This window comes from Musa acuminata, chromosome BXJ2-11 (assembly GCF_036884655.1).
Source record: "Musa acuminata AAA Group cultivar baxijiao chromosome BXJ2-11, Cavendish_Baxijiao_AAA, whole genome shotgun sequence".
In the NCBI taxonomy this organism is placed as follows: Eukaryota; Viridiplantae; Streptophyta; class Magnoliopsida; order Zingiberales; family Musaceae; genus Musa; species Musa acuminata.
This window is the reverse complement of record NC_088348.1, coordinates 1,801,423-1,825,293: the sequence shown is the minus strand read 5'-3', so window position 1 is coordinate 1,825,293 and position 23,871 is coordinate 1,801,423. Positions and strand designations below refer to the sequence as shown.

At 42.1% G+C, this 23,871-nt stretch overlaps 3 protein-coding genes across 6 annotated transcripts; 2 read left to right on the top strand and 1 right to left on the bottom strand.

Annotated features, from left to right (window-relative positions):
• Positions 1–708: 708 nt before the first annotated feature.
• Positions 709–2,582, bottom strand: LOC103970227 (ammonium transporter 1 member 2). Its single transcript, XM_009383922.3, has 2 exons — positions 2,013–2,582; positions 709–1,930 (listed from the first exon to the last, which is right to left on the bottom strand). Exons 1-2 carry the CDS (start codon positions 2,513–2,515, stop codon positions 919–921), a joined length of 1,515 nt encoding a protein of 504 aa, XP_009382197.2. The 5' UTR covers positions 2,516–2,582; the 3' UTR covers positions 709–918.
• A 10,326-nt stretch (positions 2,583–12,908) lies between these two features.
• LOC135584855 (E3 ubiquitin-protein ligase WAV3-like) lies at positions 12,909–17,504 on the top strand. Of its 4 annotated transcripts, XR_010492536.1 has the most exons (3): positions 13,363–14,420; positions 15,335–17,300; positions 17,341–17,504. XR_010492536.1 is itself a non-coding variant. In XM_065133068.1 (2 exons), the coding sequence occupies exons 1-2, from the start codon at positions 12,927–12,929 to the stop codon at positions 17,237–17,239; spliced, it is 1,947 nt and encodes a 648-aa protein (XP_064989140.1). In that variant the 5' UTR covers positions 12,909–12,926; the 3' UTR covers positions 17,240–17,504. The 4 variants fall into 4 exon arrangements, 3 of the variants coding, with proteins under 3 accessions (XP_064989140.1, XP_064989138.1, XP_064989139.1); XM_065133068.1 differs by lacking the exon at positions 13,363–14,420 and adding an exon at positions 12,909–12,968 and having other exon boundaries at positions 15,335–17,504; XM_065133066.1 differs by having other exon boundaries at positions 13,364–14,420; positions 15,335–17,504.
• A 3,351-nt stretch (positions 17,505–20,855) lies between these two features.
• LOC135627258 (MYB-like transcription factor EOBII) lies at positions 20,856–21,889 on the top strand. The gene is made up of 3 exons (XM_065133279.1): positions 20,856–21,091; positions 21,222–21,351; positions 21,417–21,889. Exons 1-3 carry the CDS (start codon positions 20,950–20,952, stop codon positions 21,784–21,786), a joined length of 642 nt encoding a protein of 213 aa, XP_064989351.1. The 5' UTR covers positions 20,856–20,949; the 3' UTR covers positions 21,787–21,889.
• The last annotated feature ends 1,982 nt before the right edge of the window (positions 21,890–23,871 follow it).

Here is a 23,871-nt window from a genome sequence, read left to right as displayed (position 1 = left end):
AACCAAAGAAAGTTAATTCTAAGACATGGTTTAGGATCTTTTACTACATCCCGTAATGCTCTTGCTGTCATTATAATCAAAGATTTCCCTACTTTCTCCGGTTTCAGTCGAGGCTTCGTCCTCTTTCCTGTTGACAGGCATTGGACTGCGGGGGAAGAACAAATAGACAGACTTCAGAAGCGTCCATGGATCGCACGGTTCAAAGTCAATCCGCATCACGAGCATCGACATCATGTCTTTGATCTCAGAATCAGATTCTTCTCCGGTTCTCTCGCCACCGGACTTCGACAGTAGATGGTGTCGCGAGGTGAGGAGGATGGAGGATGAGAGACTGCAATTTCTGCAGGCTTTTCCCGGATCTCGACGCCTTACATGGTTGACTGAGCTCGGTGGCCACGGGACCACCAGTCGGTGCTGCGCCTTCTTCGTTGTCTCATTAGCTGACCTCCAATGCCATCCGAGAGTCGTTCCCACATTATTGGTACCGCAAGGAGGCATATCACGTTAATAAACCTCCACTAGTGATACTACTCTGTCGCCTCGTCTTCCTACCCCTTTCTTGCTTTTGCTGGTCTGTACGTTTAAGAGGAATCACCTCCATCACTTGATTCTTGGCCACACCTTTCTTCAGCAAAGAACAAGAACCATTTCCACGGGATTCACTCAGATCCTTAAAAGAAGTCTCCACCACCACCACCCACCAACCCATACGAAAAAGGTAAAAGAAGTTCGATTGCTGGTAACATCATGAACCCAACACCATTACAATGCAAGACGGGGGAGAAGACAGAGACACGTAACCTAATCCAAGACACTGGTACTACTAGATTCACCGGTCACCACAGAACCAATCATCCTGTACACATTACCCTGTTCTTAGCAGGGACAGAGAAGAGAAAACACGTCCATCTTGGAGAGTTACACCTGGTTGGCGGTGGCCGTCTGGTTGGCCTTCGGCTTCACCGGCGTCGGCGAGGACTTGAGCATGAACCCGCCTCTGGGGCTGCCGCCGTGTGCGCTGGGGTCCTCGTCGTGGTAGTCGTAGGCGAAGCCGCCGTGCCGGGTGAGGTCCATCCCGGCCAACTCGTCCTCGGCGGAGATCCTGAGCAGGTTGAGCTTGTGCAGCGCGAAGAACAACGGGCCCATGGTGCAACTCACCCACCCGGTGATCACCAGGATCTGTACGATGTGGGCGCCCAACAGCCGCCCGCCCCCGCCCATGAATAGCCCGTAGGGCCGCCCCGGCCGCCCCGGGTACACCTCGTTCACGTACTTTTCCCGAGCGAAGAGCGCAGTGAAGATGATCCCCCACGCGCCACAGCCGCCGTGCAGCTGCGCGGCCTCGAGGGGATCATCGAACTTGAGCTTGGCGGCGAGCTTGTTAAGGCCGATGAGAACCCAGGCGGAGACGAAGCCGCAGACGATGGCGGCCCACGGGTCGACCACGGAGCAGCCAGATGTGATGGCCGCGAAGCCGCCGAGGAGGCCGTTGCAGACGTCGAGCACGTTCCAGTGGCCCGTCTGGAGGCGCTTCCCAAAGAGGGTGGTGAGGGCGGCGGTGCAGCCGGCGAGGGTGGTGGTGACGGCGGTGCGGCCAACGGCGGACCACTGGCCGTGGATGGAGCCGCTGGGGCCGTAGGTCCGGAAGATGATGTTGAAGGAGCCTGGGTTGAAGCCGTACCAGCCGAACCAGAGGAGGAAGGTGCCGAGCACCACCAGGGTGGCAGAGTGACCGCGGAGGTTCACGGAGCGGCCGGCGTGGTCGAAGCGCCCGATGCGGGGGCCCTCGATGAGGGCGCCCCACAGCCCCGCGATGCCTCCCACCATGTGCACCACGCCCGACCCCGCGAAGTCGATCACTCCGGTCTCGAACAACAGCGACTCCCCGGCGTTCCTCGCCGCGGCAGCCCACCCGTCGCCCGACCAGAACCTATCAGCCATCACCACATGATCATCAGCCAAAACAGAGGATCAACCAAACATGACGAAGATGAGATCGTAAAGATCAATACCAGTGGGAGACGACGGGGTAGACGAAGCCGGTGAGGAAGGAGGAGTAAATGAGGTAGGCCACGAACTGGGTGCGCTCGGCGATGGAGCCGGAGGTGATACCGGCGGCTGCGATGGCGAAGGCCCATTGGTAGAGGAAGTTGGAGTAGTCGAAGCTGGGCTGCGGCACCTCCTTGAGGCCGAAGAAGTGCTTCCCGATGAAGCCGTTCGAGGGACCGCCGAAGGCAAAGGCGAACCCGAAGAGGTAGTAGAAGAGACCGCCGGCCGCGGCGTCGAGCACGTTGGTGAGCATGATGTTCATGGTGTTCTTGGCGCGCACGGAGCCGGCGCAAAGCATAGCGAAGCCGAGCTGCATGGCGAACACGAGGTAGGCGGAGAAGAGAAGGTAGGTGGTGTCGATGGCGAAGCCGGCGTCCGTGAACTGGTTGCAGATGTAGTCGGCTGCCGCCGACGAGTTGGCAACGCCGCCAAGGAGCGGCGCCAGATCTGACGTGCACGACGACATCGCGCCTCGAACGACTGCTCTCTGCCAACCGCGTGCCCGATGGGTGGATACGGGGAGAGAGGACCAGAAATGGAGTGAGTTCTTATGGGCCACCCGATCGGAGGAAGCGACAAAAAGGAGGCCGAACAAAATAATAATCTTTTATTATGTTAAAAGTTCCATTTCCACAACATTCGTTTCGATTAAGTCTGATTTCGTCCTCGCAATCCATTTTGTGTTGGCTTGGAAATTACTTTTTAATTACGAGACCCAATATCTTAAAAGAAATCTCAATATGAAAAGGCTTTCTTATGAAGAATAAAAAACAAAAATAAAATTAGGTACCACATATACTTAAGTGAGAAATCCAAAATTTTCAAGATTTATATAAAAAATATATAAGAAAATATGTTAAATAGATTATATAAAAATATCTATATCTCTTCTCGTTTGTCTCATTTCAGTTCCATGATGATTGAAAATACTAATATCGTACCTTTAGCAAAAGACTACGCCAAAGATTTATCTAGCATACATCTATAGGTACCTAAGGTATGTAAATGTTTATTTAGTTATTTCTTATGTAAAACATACTTGACATTACTGATTTATATAGCAACATTCTTATAATTATTGATTTAATAAGGAAATATACTCGAGAGATGTTCTCTTGATATGGCTTGTCTAGTATATGTTGATTGGATTCTAAGTGTGGAGTGTCTTTATCAAAATAATTATCATATTATTTATTTTTTATTATACTTTGGGATAAAATGTTTATCCATCTCGGAACATAATATATATTTTGAGACCTTAAACATTGTCACTTATTGTTGTGGTAAACAACCTTGAGCCGTGGCCTCAGGGCTGACGCGGCTTGGTTCGGGTCCGGATGACGGGGATCTTCCCTAAACGACCTTCGAGCCCACCGAGACAGTCGATGCTGTGGTCGGGACGGTGTCGTCGTACCCTCCAAGCAAGAACTACTCGTCTTTACGTCTCGCGGGAACCTTCGGCTTCGTCCCTGCACAAAGGTTGGGTCGGGGTGCTCAGCCCAACCCCTCCGACGATCAAGTTAATCGATGTTAGGGGGATTTCAGATGAAGTCTTTTCCCCTTCTGTTCTTCCCGTTCGCGAGGGCATTTATAGGGAAGTTTACTGTTTCCTGATGTGCCCACTTGTAGGGGGCAAGCTGGTAGCGTCTAACATTGGTGTTGGCGTGACGTGAAGAACCGAGTCTGAGCGGGCGTTAATGCGCCTCGACTGACGTTCTGGTCCGTTTGAACAGGTGCTGTCGTGTCGATTGAGGCGTGAGGCGCCATCTGACGTTAGTCGAGTCTTATCATAATCACTATCCTAATCACTTATATTAAAAAATGATTAAGTTATGCTTAGGTTGATTTCTTATCTTAAGTGGATGTATTATGTACAAATAAAATATCTTAAGATATGTTGAGTGTTTTGAATGTTTTTAATTACGGGATGCTTTGGGATACATTAAATGCTTTGAATGTCCTTTTGTTACACCTTCATGATTTATTGAGTCATAAGTATAAAATTATATCTTTTGGCATATGTGATGAAAAATCTAGAACTTGGATAAGGAAATTTTTTTCAAAAAAATAAAAACATTTATATCTTATATCTATTGTTGTCCTACTTCAATTTGAGAGTAGAAGTTATTTGTATTCCATATCTTGCTTCCCAAATAAGTTTTCACTAAAATCCCTCCGATTAAATTAGTATATATATATATATATACTTTAAAATTATATTTAATTAATTATTAATTTAATAAAAAATATGGCCCGTCTAATGACATTTTACTATCTTTGATAGTTGATGTGACATATATAATAAACACCAATTAAATTTTATTATATCAAGTATCGATTGGTAAAAAAAATAATGATCATATAACTAAAAAATTGAAGATAAAAATTTTAACTTCCTAAGATATAATTAGAGTAAATATAAAATTATATTAATCCAAACATAAAACGTTTATATCTTATATCTATTGTTCTACTTCAATTTGAGAGTAGAAGATATTTGGATTCCATATCTCGTTTCCTTTGATGATTAAATTAGTATGCCTTTTAAATTATATTTAATTAATCATTAATTTAATAAAAAAAAATATATGGCCCATCTAGTGACACTTTAGTTGATGTGACATATATAATAAACACCAATTAAATTTTATTATATCAAGTATCGATTGGTAAAAAAATAATGATCATATAACTAAAAAATTTAAGATAAAATTTGAACTTCTTAAGATATAATTAGAGTAAATATAAAATTATATTAATCCAAACATAATCACCGGATCATACTTTCACTTCAAACTATTTTGTATATAACCAAACGATTCCGAACTACAATACCAAACTTTATCTATAATTTTAAATTTTAACCAAAAATGTTTTTTTTCTCGAGTTTTGGTTTTGAAAAATAAGAATTTTATGATGACGTAATTTGGTGATGGAATATGATATTTGAGTTTGTTTTCACCTTTATATTGTGGATGACTTTGATTCTATTCTTTTCCGGTGGCTGTCATATTTTAAGATAATGGAACCTTTCCTTGGAGTGGCGGTGGAAGTCCCATACCAATTAATAGAACATGAGTGAATTCAACTTGACACAGTAAGTTTATTCAGACATGATTCGTTCTCACTCTGATCCTTTTCCACCTCTGACAAATTGTAGAATCCAATACAATTTCCCGATAAAATAATGTTCTGTCATATTAAAATGTTTTTTGTTTTTTGTTTTTTGTTGTTGCGAGAGACAGATGATGTTTATGTTGGGCTCGAATCTCAAGGGATATTAAGTGGCAATGATGCAGCTGATCGTATGTGCCAATTTCCCATCCATTAAAAATACCTGGTGGTGATATTTTAATGGAAAGGAATCCATGAGGCATACGACATGTGTTTGGTGGGCAATGGAGATGCTTTTGATACCGTCAAAAGTGGGCCATTAGAACATGACCGTCAAACCCTTGGTAACCACGGAAGAGTAGAACATGATGTTCTTATTTCCTTTTGGTTATTGTCTTATTGCATTCCACTTGAACATAATATGTATTATTTCTCCTGCTCATAATATAATTCGTACAAAGTGGCCTGAGCAGATTAAATGAAATGAGTTGGTTTAGTATTGTTCTTTCTACACACGACAAAATCTTTCTATGTGATGATGTAAATCCAGTAGTTATGTTGGGTAAGCATTGAACATTTTTATACCTCAAGCCTTTAGTGTTCTCATATATTATGTGATCGACTATGGTGATAAAAAGTATATATATATTAATATTAAACACCATTGATAACATCATATATTACCTTAGTCAGTAGTTTGTCAATTAATATTGTCCACATAGTGGCAAAAGAAGATTGCTCCACACGTAACATTGATCTTGATAATGTAATGGCATGGCAGTAGTGTGTTTGGTGTCATCTTCTCGAAAGCACAGCATTTTGTTTAGAGATAAGAGTGTGGTGAAAGGTCTCTACCCTAATAAATATTTCCAAGCAGAAAATGGAAAGTTGACATTTGACTCTGCATGGATTTCCTACACGACCAATCACAAGAGGCTGTGGACTTTCGGAAGATGACGTGTGAGCATTTAAAGATTACAACTCTCAATCGAGTTGATGTGTTGTTGCGTATGACGCTGTGAGAGTGAACGAATATATATGGCATTGGAGCTAATGAGCAGCAGGAAGCAATCTCAGGTCACGAAAGACAATATTATTCTTTTGGAAGATGTGTGCAATAAGAAACCTCGAGAAGAATCTTGCAACAAGTTCTTCTCTCTTCTCTCTCTCTCTCTCTCTCTCTCTCACACACACACACACATGAAGTACAACCAACGAAATTAGAATCAGTATCTACGTAAGCTTGTACAAATCTCAATCAACAAAGTCAAACTTCTCTACCTGGAAGATCCAACAGTGTCTTATTCGAATCCTGTGATGCAAGACTTGAAGTATTTCAGTTCATTTTCGTATGCATCATGTGGGACGTACTATAAAAAATATATTTAGATTATTCATATATGCAGTACTTCCAGCTAGCCGCTAAGTTTGATGATATCTTCTCAATCTTTGCTGTTAATTTAAGGTAGAACAACAATATTTGAAGCATGTCATCGTAAGGACATGACATAGGGAATCTCGGTTTTATTGGCTCTCTCTTTTATGGTATCTTCTGTTGAGTTTGCTGTTCCTTCAAGGAAAAAGTTCATGGAGAAGTCAATTCTTTTCTAAGTAATTAATTATATTTGCATGCCATACATATTGCAAGAAAACAACTCAATTCTTTGCAAGTTGTTTGCTGGAGGAATTGGCAAGATGAAGTGACTGAGGATTATTTTTATAGCGTTGAGTATTAATCGGTGCAGAACTCCGGCGTTGGTCCGGCGTTGGATCTCAACGTCAGGATAGAAAGTCCACTCGATAGCTTGTGCCAACGGTGCAGTATCACATATCAAAATAGATATGACCCCCGAGGCTACCTAATCAAACGATTTGACGGCATTTAGTAACCCTACAAATACTCTCACAAATGCTCAGTTCATGATTTTGGCATAGTCTTTCTGTCCATGAAGAATGATGTTTGACATCAGCCTCATCAGAAGTTCTACAGCACAGTTATCAATGTACTCCGAGATGAAAGGGATCTCATGTGGTGTATTACTCCATTCGTGGTCTCGAATTCGTACTTGGATGTGAGTTGATCCCTTTATATAATTGGGCCTGAGACTGGGCTTGCATTGGCCCAGTTTTCGTGGGCCGTAGCTGCACAGGACGTGACCTTCTCCATCATTCCTTCTACCATACAAGTTTGTAACCATTGGCTCAGCAATCACCTGGGAATTTAGTTTCTCGACCCAGATCACCAATTTTTCTTGCTTCTCATCTTGGGATGGACAGATTTAATTCACATCTGAAACACTGAAACAAAGATGAAGAAGAGTCCCCCCCACGTTTGCTTTTGCTTCCTTAAAGAGAGAGAGAGAGAGAGAGAGAGAGAGAGAGAGAGAGAGAGAAATGAAAGGATGCCGAATGCTACTTGAGAAAAATAAATCACGATAACATTCTCATGATCTTCTTAATATTTAGAAACTGTTTCTAAACCATAAAATTTCTGATAACATATTATCACGATTCTATTAATAATAAAAAATCATGATCTCAATCTCATCTCCTAAATCATGAAATGATTTAGTGAATATTTTATATTTATTATTGACTACGAAAATCATGTAATCATGTATATAAATTTATACTTACTATCAATAAAATTTAAGTTATTTTTCTCATGATTTCAGAGCCATAGTTGCTCCAAGAAGTTTTTTTTTTTTTAATCTTCTCTTTAATATTATGGCTTTGTACCTCTTCCTTAGTTGGGGTTGTACCTCTTCCTTAGGTTTTTTTTCTTTTTCACTCTTCGATAGGGCGGGTAATATCTCTTCAACTAGCCACTCATCTTATATCATCCCCAACTCTTTTATTTCTGAAAATAATCTTGTCTCCATGAATGTAACGTCGAAGCTCAAGCTTCTGTCAAACTCACATTCATAAAAGTGTCAACAATTCAATAACAAAATCACATGTCAAATATATGATTTGTAAGGTCATATTGTTAAGAAATATTATTGCTCATAAACTGCTAATATCAACCTTCATATTCTGTATATCCTACTATATCACTTACTTGGTTTTCATTATCACTACTGTGTGCTCACTTTGCTGCTTAGTAATTTCAATCTTCATCGAACTAGTTTGTTGATTGTGGCTTCTCATCATATTATGTCTAATTTAAATAATTTATTTTTACATTCATGATGATTTATATAATTTTATAAAAGACGATGATAAAAGTCTCAAAATAATTCACGATCGATCCATAAACTTCGAGCACGTGTAGTCAAAGGTGAACGCAAAAGGTAAAATCGAAGCTTTAACCTTCATCTTCTGCTGCCTAGTGGAGATTGCACTCAAAGTCAAACCTCGAGAACTGCTGCATCTTCCCATCCCTTATTGCAAGGTGGCCAAACTGCTATTTTGTAGATGCAATACCGGGAAAGAAGTCTTAAGAGTCTCTCTCTTCTTAGAGGCCTGTGAAACATGAGTGTCGTTCATGTGAAACTTGAAGACTATTTTCCCAATCAAAGGGAAATCTGAATGTAAAAAATAAGAAAAATGTTATTCTCATATTTATTTGTAGATGCTTTTTTTTGCCACCCCAACCTACCCCCACCTACACACCATTAAGAAGAAACTGACCTGTAGTAGAATCTGAGGTAGACTGGGATCAGACTTCATTGGCGCCGAGGTGGCCTTGGTTCCTGTTCCTCTAAGAGTAGGAGAGATTCCTGTAGCCTATTGTAGGACCATTCAGAAATCCAAGGTCTCTGACGAGCACCTGAAACCTACTTGAAATCATACATTTCCTTCTGAGCACTGAATTAATTGTTCACTTCTCTCTTAAATATACTGCATTTATAGCAGAAACCTACACCAGTCCCAACCTACACCAGTCCCTGAAGAGCCTAGACGTTTGACTGACTGTAAAGCCTAGGGCGCTTGGAACTTCTCACGACCAACTCGGCGTACCTTGGAAAACATCCGCATTGTTCTTGCAACGATTGGAAATTTTCTTATTGTTTTGTTCTTGTGTTGTTTCAAAAGTTTCTTAATACAAATATATGATTATAGTGGAAACTGTCACGAAATGCATGAGCAAGAGAGCAACCTAAGCATGATAGTGGAAACCGCTGAGTTGACTCGGTTTTATCCTATTGGATGGCTTAAGTAAGCCAAAGAGGAATGGCATATATATATATATAGCCGTTACAACATGAAATATATTTCTCTATCTGCACTCAATTACGTAATTTTCGATTCGCATGGATCTCAAATTCTATTAAGTATTATCGTAATCTAAGTTTAGTGAATTGGGTAGCAAGGATGCTAAAAGGTTCGAATCCATGCTGTAGAGGCATCTACGTGGATTTAGCCCAATTCTAAACTAGCCATACTAATGTTCGATTAATTCAGGCCATAAGTTGTTGAATTCCGCCCATTAACAGGTGGAATTGCTGCAGCCAGGCTGATGGATGTGTGTGTTCAATAGTAATACTTGGTCTTCGGTAGAGTTTAGTACAGATTGGATCTTTCCAGTGGCGGATGAACAGATTATTAAGAACAATTACTTTCAAGAAATAAAGTCGAAATTTCTTGTAGCATCATCCACGAGTGTCACCCCGAAGAAATGTTTATGCATGGCCAAGTCCTGGTGGTGGATGGTGGAACAGAAGTTGCCCTTCTTCTTTTACGTACAGACTCATCGTTGGTTTACCAGAAAGAGGAAGCATTAACTTTATGCATGATATTCTTTGTTGATTCTCACCAAGTTGAGCCGAAAAAATAGCTGCTGGGTTGGTTCAATTAACGAGTCGACGTCAAGAGAATGACTGCATTTTATATATCTAACAAAGTTCTCTTATCTTCGAGTAATGGATGATCAGAAACTATATATTTGTTGATGGTTTAAGAATCAATGGAATGAACAGTAAGCTAAACCGTTTATATGAGCGTTCATATTTCATAGTTGGCTCGCAATGTTTTCTACTGATTATATTAAACATTATACACACACACTCTCACTCTCTCTCTCTCTCTCTCTCTCATATGAGATTCCTACGAAGAAAACTACGTGTAGAGCCTCCTAACGAGTGAGCGGAACTTCCTGTTCCCACTTACAATTAGGCTTTATGAAGACCTCATCTTAGGGACAGATGGCATTGCTGCCTTTCGTTGCGCCTTTTGAGAGCATATACACATATGCTTTACTTGCTTCCCGTTATGGTGCGGGGAGGTAGATAGGAAGGATAATAGTCTTGCAGGAAGGAGAACCATTTCCTAAGAACCCTAGGAAAGTTTCCTTTACCTTAGCCGTGCGAGCCTTGCAGGCTTTATGGGGCAAGTCAACATAAAAGTTACAGAACAGGCTTTACAAAAGGGAGCTTTGCGAAGAGAGTCCTCTCCTCGTGAGCAGCTTCACAATGAAAAGCATACACAGCTTGACACCATGGCCTTGAGATGATGACGATGATGAAGTACTGAGCTTTTCTATCACTCTTCCATCTTTTCTCTCCCTGCTCATGATGATTCAGCTAACAACATCACGTCACACCACACGAACTTTAGCTTAGGATTAGCTTTTTTAAGGACATGCACAGACAAAGGCTATTTTGGATAGTGGAAAGGTCGTGGTGCAAAATATCTGTGGTTCACAGGAAGACATGCATGCTGCTAAATTATTGCAGGGTGTGTGTGAGAATCTCATCAAAATGGACTTCACTTTTGATGGGTAATGGAGTAGTAGCTTTTCAAAGCTGGATTTTGCGCTGCTTTTAAAGAAAGCACCCATGCATGTCCACAGCTAATTCCACTGTCACGAATCTTACGCCTTTCTAAGTATGTGGAGCAAAGTAATCAACTAAGCATGACTTCTAGAAAGAAGACAACAAAGTTAATGGAGTGTCCTCAAACTAAGCACCTCCTACTTCTCTACACATGCTTGTTTATATATGTGCCGGTTTAAGAACATTTACCGTCCTAAAAGTGATTCATTCAAATGCGTTGAAAGAATAATAATATACTTCAATCATTATCATGAACCTGAGCTGGTTCCGCCTGCTACAAAAGCAAGCATTTCGGCAAGTGTTGCGGCGGTAGCTGTTGTGGCGTGGCACCGAACTTCGATTCCATTTCATGTTGGGAATTACTGAGGTAGCTTTTCATGGAGGCCATCATCCCTGTGGGGCCGATCCCGAACTTGTGTCTAGTGCGGTTCTGAGACTTGAGCTCTCCAAGTGTTCAATGGTGGAGTGGTCCAAATAAAGTAGACTCGGTGGTTTTGGCAGTGCAATGGAACATTGCACCACGTTCAATGGAATTTTACTGTGTGAGAAGGAAACCACCACTAAGGTTTTAACTACTGCGACTAAAAGGTGAATGAGGTGGAGACGACGGCAGGCATTCCTTTTTTTTTTTTCTTGTCAGTGATTGAGGTGTTGGAGTTGATAAAGCATTTCTTTTATCTCTGAAGTCAAGAAATTTCAGTAGAAAAAATCTCAAAAAACTAAAGATTGATCCTTTTATAAATATCTCATACATCTTATTTAGACTTGATGAAAAAAAAGAAAGAAAATGCTTTGAGTATTCTTCGTTTCTCTCTAAAATGTGTAAGAAAAATGATGTAAATTAGGGGTTTTATAATTCTATCTCACATGATGTAAATTTTACACCCTTTTTTTTTTTACATATTATTTGATAGCTAATCTTGAGATTTTTTTTTTTTTGCTTTCGATTCTTATCACCCTCCCATAGCATATGTGTCGATTCTTACTATGATAGGATGACTAATCGCTATGGCCTAGTCAACGCCAACATGTTGGACTTGTCTAAGGTATTCGATCATACCAGAGTCCAGTTGGGCTAATTAAAATTCCTCCATTTATGAAGTGAGTGGGGGTGTTATTCATCTTAATCGATACCGCTAGCATTTAAACCACATATGGATGCACAGATACACTCGTGCAATTGGGTTCTGTCCACGTACAACATGGACGACGTTACATAATGACGGGGACTTGGTGCCCACGACACCAAAGTCAAAAGGCTACTCATGATTCCGTGAAAGGGACCATATAATATGATCCACCACCCAAGAAGGATATTAGCTATGCTTTTCTTTAATTGCATCACTTATGACCAACAACGAAGGTAGCGTGTGAAATCGTAATATGTTTAATTAATCCTAAACTGTGGGCCAATTGATCTTAATTCGCCCGATGTTTTCTCAAACGGAGATGAGAAGATATAGAAATGGAGAGGAGGAGGTTGACTGGTAGAAGCCTCCTCGTCATCTTGATCTCTCAAGCTCGATGTATGTGATCATGGAAAACCTAAATTATGATTACTACACATCGAAATTCTAGTGATTAGATGATCGACATGTAGTTGGGAAACTCACTAAAACGATTAGGTTCTTTCTACTGGGGAAAGAAAGAATCGTATTATCAACAAAATGTACAAACTAAAGAATCGATCAACCTCACCTTCTCCCACCAAGACATATTTGTTGGAATAGCGAATGCTTCATTTCTTTTTCTCCGTAATGAAGTCTTTGTATACTAATTTTTTTTGTCCTCCAAGGAGAAACCAAAAACACTTTTAATCCCAAGAGGCTGTTATCCTTACTGGGAAGATAACACTTTGAAAAGGACTTAATTCTTATGCTTCATTTTCAATGCACAGAAACCAGGCATTGTCTTCTATATATCTTACCTATTTCCAATTCTAAAGCTGAAGGATTTAGTTTCGAGCGACGCTCAAGTTCATCCGGAATGGCAGCCACCGAAAGCAGCGACGAGTCCTTCCAAGGCCAGGTTTTCTTTATGTAGAATCGCATGATATGTTTGATGGTTTCATTTGATGTGTTTATTCTTACTTTACCCGATCAATCGAGGCTTTGTACTTTCACCCCCGCTTTGATCGCTCGAGTGGGGGTGGATGTGTTGCCGCGGTGGGCGTCTGAACTCTTCGAGAGTGCCACGAAGAGGAAGGGAAAGGCATTAATAGAGTAAAGAAGACATTTATGAGCGATGGGCCATGTCGAAGACCATGCTCGCCAATGTCTGGGCACAGCCATGAGGGCAGTCGTTCCCTAGTAATCCCCTCCTTAAATGTTGCCTTTGGGTTCTGTGCCCTACGTTTCTCACCTTCCTCTTTCTCCGCTTCATATCATTCCGCCCTCTCTCTCTCTCTCGCCACTTTGTATCTGTTGAGGGATCTCCTCTCCTCCTTTCAACGCCAGCTTTTCCTTCTCTCTCTTCTTAATTTACTTTATGTAGGGGCTCGTGGTTGGACGAGACAGCGAAACCCATTCCTTCTGCCGTATGTCACTAAACTGCCCCTTACAGTGACCAATGTAAGGGAATCGATTGAGGAAACGGCAAGGGAGCGTGCTCTGACTATTTGGTATAGGTGACGCTGCCAATTTAGCATCTCAATAAAAATAAATAAAGTTTGTGCTATAAATGTTACACTTATATTTTTTTATTTGTCTTGAAATTTTAATTCATGCAACTCGGTCGTCGATTCCTCGACTCGAGAAACGCGTTTCCTTAACAGATGGGGAATCCCCCGGGTGGACCAAATTACCAGGGTCAAATCCGGAAGTCAAAGCCACCCTAACAAATCATTTAAATCACTTTCCATTTAGCCGTCCAAGGAAAACAGTTCCCCTCTCCCTTCTTCTCCTCCCTTCCCAAAGGTCAGACCCTCACCGTTTCCTGTGGCAGCTCCCTCTGTAGGTGATCACACCACCTCCGCTACCCATTTTCTCCTTTGACGGCGTCCCACCGCCGCCGTTGCCACCCTTAGTCTCCTCTGCCCATCCGGCTTCCTCGTCTACCAACCCTAGTTTAGGAGTATAAACCTCTTTCCGGCCTCCGAAACTTGGTTCTAAGATCTGTTCTTTTTGGTGGGGGTGAGAGCGGGGGAAGAGGAAAGGAGGGATCTTGATCTTGTACGCCACAAGATTCTTGAAGAAAACCGCTGAGGAAGAGGGGAGGAGGTAGAGAATGGGGAGTACGTGGAGGAAGGTGACGAGGGCGCTGGGTCTGAACCTCTGCGTCCAAGTCCCGAGGGAAATGCTTCACGACGACGACGGGGGGTCTCGACCCGGTGGGTCCGCCGCCGGACGCAGGGCCTCCGTCGCCGCCTCGAGCACCACTTCCTCCCCGGCGGGGTCGGTGGGGGCGTCGGATTTCCGGGCCCTGACGCCGACGATGTCCGGTGGCCTCCGGCTATCTAAATCCGGTAGCAGATCGTCACAGGTTCGGTTCTCGTTTCAACCCCTTCTGTTTCTTGATGATTTTTCTATCGGTTCTTCTGATTCAGGCGGATTCATGTGAGAGTTGTGCATGCAAATGGCGATTGAATGCATGTGTTCGCTCCTCCTCTAAAGAACTTTGTTTAGTTTCTTGCTCTTTTAATCTTATGCAAATCTTGAACTCGGATGCAGATTTATTTGCTTCCGTGTCTCTTTTGGGCGTTTCTTTTGTTGGTGTCTCTGTCCTTTGAGGACCAATAGCATTTGGCACGCGAAAAGAGAAAGGCCAAAACTCCTCTTGTCTTTTTCTATTCGAATGCCTTGATGCCTTCACAAAAGGGGCAGTAGACTGCTTCATGTGAAGAATTTTGTTTTGTTTTTTGGCTTTTACTTTTCTAAAACAAGTCTCTGTTGATCAATATTGGAAATGGATTTGTGGGTAGACTTTGTAGCAATTGTGCTGGTTTACTTAGTCAAACTTTTCTCGATTAGCTCATTGTCCTGTTCTTTTTTTCTGACTTTGTCCGGAAATAGAACATTATGCCTGTTTCTTAAGCCATCTGATGTGGAAATTGTATCAGAGTTAAGCCCACGATGCGTTGACCAGTTGATTCTTTGGCTTTTGTGTAGCTTCTATATTAGAAACGGCAAGAACATCTAGAAGAAGAGGAAGGATGAAAAATGTGGATTCTCTTTTGAATTGTTCATCATTGTTTACAGAAGAGGTCATATGGTTTACTTTTCTCCTCACCATGTTGGTTTTTCATTTTTGAGATTTTTGGTTGATTTCCTGTAATGTTCTGCTATTAATTTAGCCTCAAATTAGCTTCAGCGAACTAGTTCTTCTTAGTTTACTCTCACTGCTGTAGTTTGCTGCTGCTCCAGTCTTCTGACATTGATTTGAATGCTTTGGTTCAGAAATGTGCTATCTGCCTTGGATCGATGAAAGCTGGAGATGGTCATGCACTCTTCACAGCTGAATGCTCCCACGCGTTCCATTTCCATTGCATCACGGCGAACGTAAATCATGGCAACTACGTCTGCCCTCTCTGCAAAGCCACATGGAAGGAGATCCCTCTCCAAGCTCCCCTGGCTCTTGGGCATCCTCATCATGGGAGAGCCAGGGTAAACCCAGTCCTGGAGGATGGTCGTATGCATGTTGTACGCCGGCTCCCTCGTGCGGCTTCCGCAAACAGGCGGCGCAATCACTTTCCTTCTTACTTTTATGGTTCAGAACCGAGCAGTTTTAACGATGATGAGCCTCTGGATCTGCAATCTGCAGCAGCCAGAGATCTCCGTCAAGGTCGTCCTGAGATGGTAGAGGTCGAGATACATCCTGAATTCTCAGCCATAGCGCAATCTGATTGCCTGGAGAACTTCGCCGTCCTGATGCATGTGAAGGCTCCTCATGCTACCATGAACCAGAGCCCCCGGTTGAACCTCACCGCAGGCTCTACTGTGCTGCAGAACGTTCGTGCTCCGGTAGACCTGGTCACGGTGCTGGATGTCAGCGGTAGCATGGCGGGCACCAAGTTGGCGCTTCTCAAGCGTGCCCTGAGTTTTCTGATACAAAATCTTGGGCCCTCTGATCGCCTTTCGGTCGTTGCCTTCTCGTCGATGGCGCGCCGACTCATCCCCTTGTGCCGGATGTCTGACTCTGGCCGACGACAGGCCTTGCAAGCCGTCAATTCTCTGGTATCCAGCGGTGGGACAAACATCGCTGAAGGCCTCAAGAAAGGGTTCAAGGTGATCGAGGAACGGAGGGAGAGGAATCCAGTGTGCAGCATCCTCCTCCTCACCGATGGCCAGGACACTTACACCTTATCCTCGAGTGGCAGTGGAGCTCAACGCTCACAACCGGACTACAAAGTACTTGTTCCGTCCTCCATTCTCAGCAGCACAGCGGTATCTGTCCATTCTTTTGGTTTTGGCGCGGACCACGACTCTGCTGTCATGCACGCAATTGCAGAAATTTCTGGTGGCACCTTCTCCTTTATTGAGTCAGAGGGCGTGCTTCAGGATGCCTTCGCACAATGCATCGGTGGCATCCTGAGTGTGGTGGTGCAAGAGTTGCGGCTGGGCGTGGAGTGTGCGCATCCTGGAGTACGACTAGCTCCCATCAATTCCGGCAGCTACAGAAACCAGTTGTTGAATGATGCTCGGACTGGATTTATTTACGTGGGCGACCTTTATGCCGATGAAGAGAGAGACTTCCTGGTTTCGGTGAATGTGCCGTTCGCCATCGAAGAGATCGTGCTGCTCAAGGTGGCCTGTGTCTACAAGGACCCGGTTTCGAAGGATACTGTTCATTTGCCGATCAGAGAGGTGAGGATCCAAAGGCCACAGGTCGTCTCGTCTCAAACTCCATCAATCGAGGTCGACCGCGAGAGGAACCGCGTCCAGGCCGCCGAGGCCATGTCAAATGCGAGGGCTGCAGCCGAGCGAGGTTTTCTGTCTGATGCAGTTTCGATTCTGGAGGAGCGTCGGAGAATACTGTCGGAGTCCCTGGCGGCGCGGGCGAGCGACCGATTGTGCCTGGCTCTGGATGCAGAGCTGAGAGAGATGCAAGAGAGGATGGCAAGCCGACAGCGGTACGAGGACTCGGGGCGCGCTTATGTGCTGTCGGGGCTGAGCTCGCACTCATGGCAGCGAGCAACCGCGCGTGGGGACTCCACCGACGGTTCCAGCCTCCTCCATTCTTATCAGACGCCATCAATGGTCGAAATGCTACACCGTTCCCAGACGCTGCGCGACTCACCCCGGCGTCCTGCCCCACCCATCCAGCCAACCAGGTCCTTCCCATCTCGGCCACGACCAATCTAGTGACGGTGAACAATTGCAAGGAAAAAAAGAGAAAGCTACGGATTCGATGGTATACGTTTTCGTGGATCATCATCCAAGGTGTAAATGAATTAAGTCTGGAGGTGGAATGAGATGGAAAGTGGGTGGAACGTTGGTGTAGGGTTGCAGGGGAGAAGGTATAGGTATGTTGCTTTTGGTTTCGGTGTTGTACATAGGAGAAGGTCTTCCTTGAAGACGATTGTAAGAGGTATTGATCTCTGCAAATACTTGGGGGTGCATTCTTCTATCTGAATCGTGTAGCTGTCTGAGTCAGATACTTTCTTCTCAAATCTGTGCTCTCATCTACTAGTAGTAACCTTTCCCTTTGGCTACGGTAGATGGTTCCGCCATGGCTCTCCTGCAACATCAGTTTCCTTCTTTCCATTACAGTATTGCAGAACTCAGTGTCTTCATTAATCATTCGTTGCATGACAATTCGTGAAATGATTCCAGATTTATTCGCAAAAGGAAATGTTCATAAGAAGCATTTACTTGTTTTCTCTATCCAAAGGAGAAACTAAACAAGTCACGCTCAAAAAGGTAGAAAGCTTGTCAGTGAAAACACAAACAAATTTACCTCCTACAAACAAATAAGAACTGGCCTTCCAAGCTAACCAAAATATATAGCCTTATCCTGACTGAGACCAATAGTCATTCCCTCAAGAACCCAAAGTCCAAAAGGAGACTTCCAGATTAAGCTCAATCAAAGACAAAACATCTCTAATGAACAAGCACTAGAAGAAAGGTGTAGCACACAGTCGGAATGCTGGTGGCAAAGAAAACACACACCAGCAACATCAATGTCTTGAGAATTAAGGAAATCTGAAGTAGATAAGTGGTTGAGTAATAACTTCCAATAGACAAAAAATATTTCTAATCAATAGAAGGTGAGGGAGATGGAAGTTAACTGAGAACTCACAAACGCACAGATAGACCTGATTAATGATTGGCGTTGATGATCGCTCTTCAGATTCATTTGTCATCATTAGGCTGATGAGATAACACTATATCCGATAACATCAAAGAAACCATAAGACCAAAAAAACAAAAATCTATCATATCAAAGTTGAACGCACCCACACTAAAGAACTAACAATATTGCATATTATCCGAAACTTTGATATGATAGATTTTTGTTTTGGCCTTGTGGTTTAAGATTTATAGGGGTCTCAAATAACTAATTATATTTATGGCTCCATGGATGAGGCCATCCCTTCTAATGCAACAATAACTACAACAAGCATAGTACCCAACACATTGGCATGAGGGTAGGAAGGATGGTTCACCATAGCTGACATTTGTGTAGTACGCTATCATAATAGCATCTTCTCCGAGGAGAATTGTTGCCCGATCATTGTTGCCGGACATAGATCCATGGGCCATAATAGAATCCTCTAGAGAAGAAGGGTGATGGATTCTAGCTACATCAGAGCCTTCCTACCACTAATATAGTTACTTCGATGACAGTGCAATTGTCTCCTTGCCCCTAATTGAGGAGCTAATTGTTGCACCATTAGGATATTCAAAGTTTTTGTGGCCAACACAACTACACTAAAAACAAATAAAAGGTAATTTTTCATATATCATAACTTGAAAGATTCTCTCATGGGATTCATTGATCCAAATATCTTGTTTAAGGGACTTTAATAAATATAATTCAACACAAACATCCACAAAATACTCTATTCAGATTGTAAACATGTGAATTAAAATGTTTATCCAAATTTTTTTTAATTCACATATTTTTTTTAATTCACTTCCATTTTATGGATAAACTTTATAGTATTTCACTTGTAAATGAACTATGGTACACTCGATTATAATATCCAAGTGAATTAAAAAAATATTTTATCTAAGTGAATTAAAAAAAATATTTTTTTTAATTCTAATGATTTCATCGCAAGGAGAATCGATATTGATAGAGAAACATTAGGTGAGACATCAAGCTTGGGTGAAAGTTATTTGCTACCTAACTCAGGTTTTGAGACTCTTTCTATAAACTTGAATGACCCATTTTATTGCAATGAAGATGATGATAGAGGTGATGTCTTCCAAACTGAATTGGCTAAAGAAAGATACAAGAAAATTGATGCTTAAAAATACATAAAAATAATAAAAAATTCTCTAAAATGAAAAAATCAATGACATATGTTCATAAGTATCATATTTAATGTTTTCTTACAAATTTGAGATCAATAATACATCTATGCGATGAACTAATTTTAATTTTTTTTCTCAAAAATAGTGTATCACCTATTAGGAAAATTTGTTGAATTAATTTTTTTACATATATTGTTGACCTATTTAGAAGCTCAAATGTGAAAAAAAAAATATTATGTGGATGCCTTATAATTTTTCAGAAATAAAAAAATAACACATGCTAAAAAATTCATAAAATATAAAAAAAACCAATGACATATGTCCATAAGTGCCCTATTCACAGCATTCCTAAAAATTTAAAATCATTTTAAATAATACATATATATGTTGTTTGAAGACTATAGAGTACACTACAACAATGACAATGGAATAAAAAATGTACAAGGATGTACAGTATATAGTAAAAGCATCTATTCAAATTAAATTGATTTTTTTATTTAGTTTAATCCTATATAAACCCAAATGATTTTTCAAGGTTTACATTACCTTTTTAAAAAATAGAAGCACTGTTTATGCATTTTTCAAAATAAGGGCGTTCTATAGAAAAAGCCAAAATTAAATTTTTTTTCATGAATTCATCCTTACCTTTTACCTTTTAATAATTTATGATATTATTATAATCTTGAAGATATCATTATTTTTTAAGAGAAAAGAAAAAAAAAAATGATTGTGACCTCTCCTCTGCACTGCTGATTTGGATGTCCATACGTGGATCGCCACTTCATTGCAATGATTTGTCACGCTCTCTTAAACCTATTCACTTTGCGGATTTTGTTCTTTTTTCTATGTCTGTAATCCATGAATCCAGGAATCCAGGTGTTGACAGGATGGTGCGTCCAGCTTGTCCTCGCGTGCTTAAAGAAGACACAACTGGAAGCTTATCCCATGTTTACCCAAACTGGCATCCCACAAAGCTCAGTATCGAACAGTATTCGGCATCATCATGTACGACACAAAGCAAGATTAAAGGCTGTTTTGTTGAACCATGTGGTAAGAAATAGTTGGTGGTGTAGTCTCCATCGAGGAAACGATCACCTTCCATTAGCATAAGCTAATACGCACTTATCTCTTTGCTTTTCTCCGGTGAGATCATGGCTAGCCTCAACTAAAGCACAGCAGGCAAGTGGATGCGTCGTAAGGAGTCCGTACTCACCGAGTTCCTCCAATCTATCATTTCATCCTCGGACTTGTCAAGATATGGATGTGTCACTCACACTTAATCCTTGAAAAAGATTTAATGAACACCCACTGCAGTCAAGCTCTATCATTTCAGCATCAGACTCGACTCGCGCCACACACGCACACCAATAATGTGGCCAATCCTAAAAAACACCTAAATGATAGCTAGCCCAATGCTAAAGTTTATGCTTCTGGAAAGGACATGCCATTGATCACTATCGAGTACGGTGTAAGCATGCTATCATACTCGTGCTTCGTCTTTTTCTCATCACCGATCGACAAGGCGGAAGGCTTTTATATATAATCAGATATTCTCGATTGCTCCTGCTATAGTGGAAGTTACGGGTGAGGCGATGGATGCGAAGTTTGGCTTGGGAACTCTGGATAATGAGGGCTGGAAGAAGGGGCCGTGGACTGCACAAGAGGATAAGCTCCTCATGGAGCATGTCAACCTCCATGGTGAAGGAAAATGGAACTCGGTCTCCAAGTTGACAGGTAATCAATCGCCATGGCTCAGTTACTCATCTTTGGTCTCTATATTAACTACAGTTTACTGCGTTGCTTTCATTTCTTACGTGTTGCTGAACTTGTTGTTCTGCTGCTGCTGCTGGTTTTTGCACTGCAGGTCTGAGGAGGAGTGGGAAGAGTTGTAGGCTGAGGTGGGTGAACTACCTGAGGCCTGACCTCAAGAGGGGGAATATTACTCCACTAGAGGAGAACATCATTCAAGAGCTGCATGCCTTGTGGGGAAACAGGTATTCACTGCCAGAAACAACCATTTCTTATGTTGTCGTCTTCATCTTCGTGTGTGTCCGTGTAGGTGGTCCACCATCGCCCGAAGCCTCCCAGGGAGGACCGACAACGAGATCAAAAACTACTGGAGGACCCATTTCAAGAAGAGCAAGCCGTCAAAGAACGTGGAGAAGGCGAGAGCGAGATTCCTCATCAGGCAGCGGCTGGAGGACCAACAGCACCAGGACGCCGAGCAGCAACAAGCGGACGTGAGAGCGTTCATGGAGCAAGCGGAGGAAGCCACACCGGTGGAAGACACGGAGGAGATGACCTACTTGAACTCGGTGACCTTCATGCTTCCGGGCGGCGGCTTCGACGGCTACCTGAGCGATGGCTCCACCGAGGAGGGCTCGTGGGGAAGCCTGTGGAATCTCGCTGACGCACCTGATGACACATAGGGCGGTTCTCGTGGCACTTGCCGATGTCAAGTACTCGAGTCTTTGCTGACAACAATACATATTGGAGAGTAATAATATATGTTCCATAAAGAGATTAGAATGAGGCTGAAGCATATCTGAGAAACATGTGGCCCGAGATCTCAAGCAACTTTACTTTGCGATGCCACTTCTTTACTCATTAGAGTCATTAAAATGACTATGGTGGGATGAAGTACGGTGGAGGTGAATGTAATTGATAAAGACAAGAAGCACTATCAAGTACTAACATCTTTAAGCATCTTTGCCACTCAAAAAAGCTTACTAGAATATGTATCAGTGACGATTAAAGAACCAGCACCAACAAATATGAAAGTCCGACGGGTCCAGCCCAGTCACCCATCGGATCCAATCATGTTTGAGTCCATATCATCCATCATATTCGGGTTTTTGTATATCATATCCACTTAGAAAAGGTTCAAAGTTTGGAGTGTTATTTATGCTTGAAATATTAGTTTAGTTATGGCATACAATACCTATGTATCCAATTAATTTTTAAATATATTAATTAAATTTTTTTTATGGTTACTAATGATATCTTATGCTCACATCTTAATTTTATCTCTTATCCTTTGAAGTGGGCCAATAGTAGCTTGATGCATAATTGGCACCAGTATCGAGCATATCACATAAAGAAGCACAAGATACACCCATGCAATTGATCTAATTATTGTCATCATAATTGATCAGGTGTACAAGCATGATTTCACTCTCTCAAGTGCCAAGTCGGGGGAGAGCTATGGGAACGTAAGGACACCCATGGCACACAGTTCGAAAAGCCCCGAGCTCATGTTGCTTCTCTCACACGTGTCACCTCCGTGCCGACACAGCCACCTTGCTATTTAGGCTCCCATGCATGGCTCATCCCCACCCTGCCCGAGAAGTCGGCAAGCATCTAAGGCTAGTGAAGTAAAGCTTTTCTTGTAGCCGTCTTCTGTGCTTTTAGAGCCTTCAAGGAGCAGCGGTGGAGTGTTCATCTTCCTCTAGATGGCTCAGACGCCGCTGCTGTTTCTCAACTTCATAATGTACATAATCGTGATAGGCTTCGCGAGCTGGAACCTCAACCACTTCATCAATGGCCAGACCAATTACCCTGGGAGTGTTCTCCTTCCCTTCCTAGTTCCACGTCATCGAACTATGCTGCTTAGAACAGTAAACTTAATTGATCCATTGGGCTACGTTGTTGAATGAACTCGTGAGTAGGTGTGGCGGGCGACGGTGCGACCTTCTACTTCCTAGTGTTCGCAATTCTGGCCGGCGTGGTGGGAGCAGCCTCCAAGCTCGCCGGAGGAAACCACATAAGACCATGGAGGATAGCCTTGCAGCTGCGGCCGTTTCGTCCATCATCGCATGGGCGATTACCACCTTAGCCTTCGGGGACATAGTTCTCTCTATCATCTCCAGGAAGTAAATTACAAAGCCGACAAGAGTCTATAGACCGACACACGAAGCTGTCGTGAGATATGAGGCTACATATCAATCCACGAAGGAGGCATCAGTAAAAAGCAATCCACTCATGAAGCCAAGTCTAATGAGATATGTAATACATAAGAAATAAATTAGAGTAATGAAATAAAAATAGTTATTATTATGATTTGAACTCTAGACCTGATTGAATTAAAACTATATGACTAACATATCTTTTCATATAATATGATTAATATATCATGCTTTTCCATATTAATATATGATTCTTTAGAAATATAAAATTGATGGTGATGAAGCCGATGATGTTGCAAATGCTCTTAGAGAATTAAGGTGGACTTGGGTGCACGTTTCAATTTTGACCTATATGAAGACCAAGATCAAGTAGGTTTCCAAATTCAATTTCTATAACATTGAAGTCAGTCTCAACAAAAGTAGAGTAGATTTAGTAAAAAATAATTAACCTTGATTATTATGTCTAAAATAAACTTTTTTATTTTAATGTATCAATTATGTTTATGAGTACAGGTATCTACAAGGATTCGCCCCTAATGAGACAGAGATGAAGATATAAACAATAATAAAGGGTATTTTTTATTACCCGCATGGTTATGGGTGGGGATA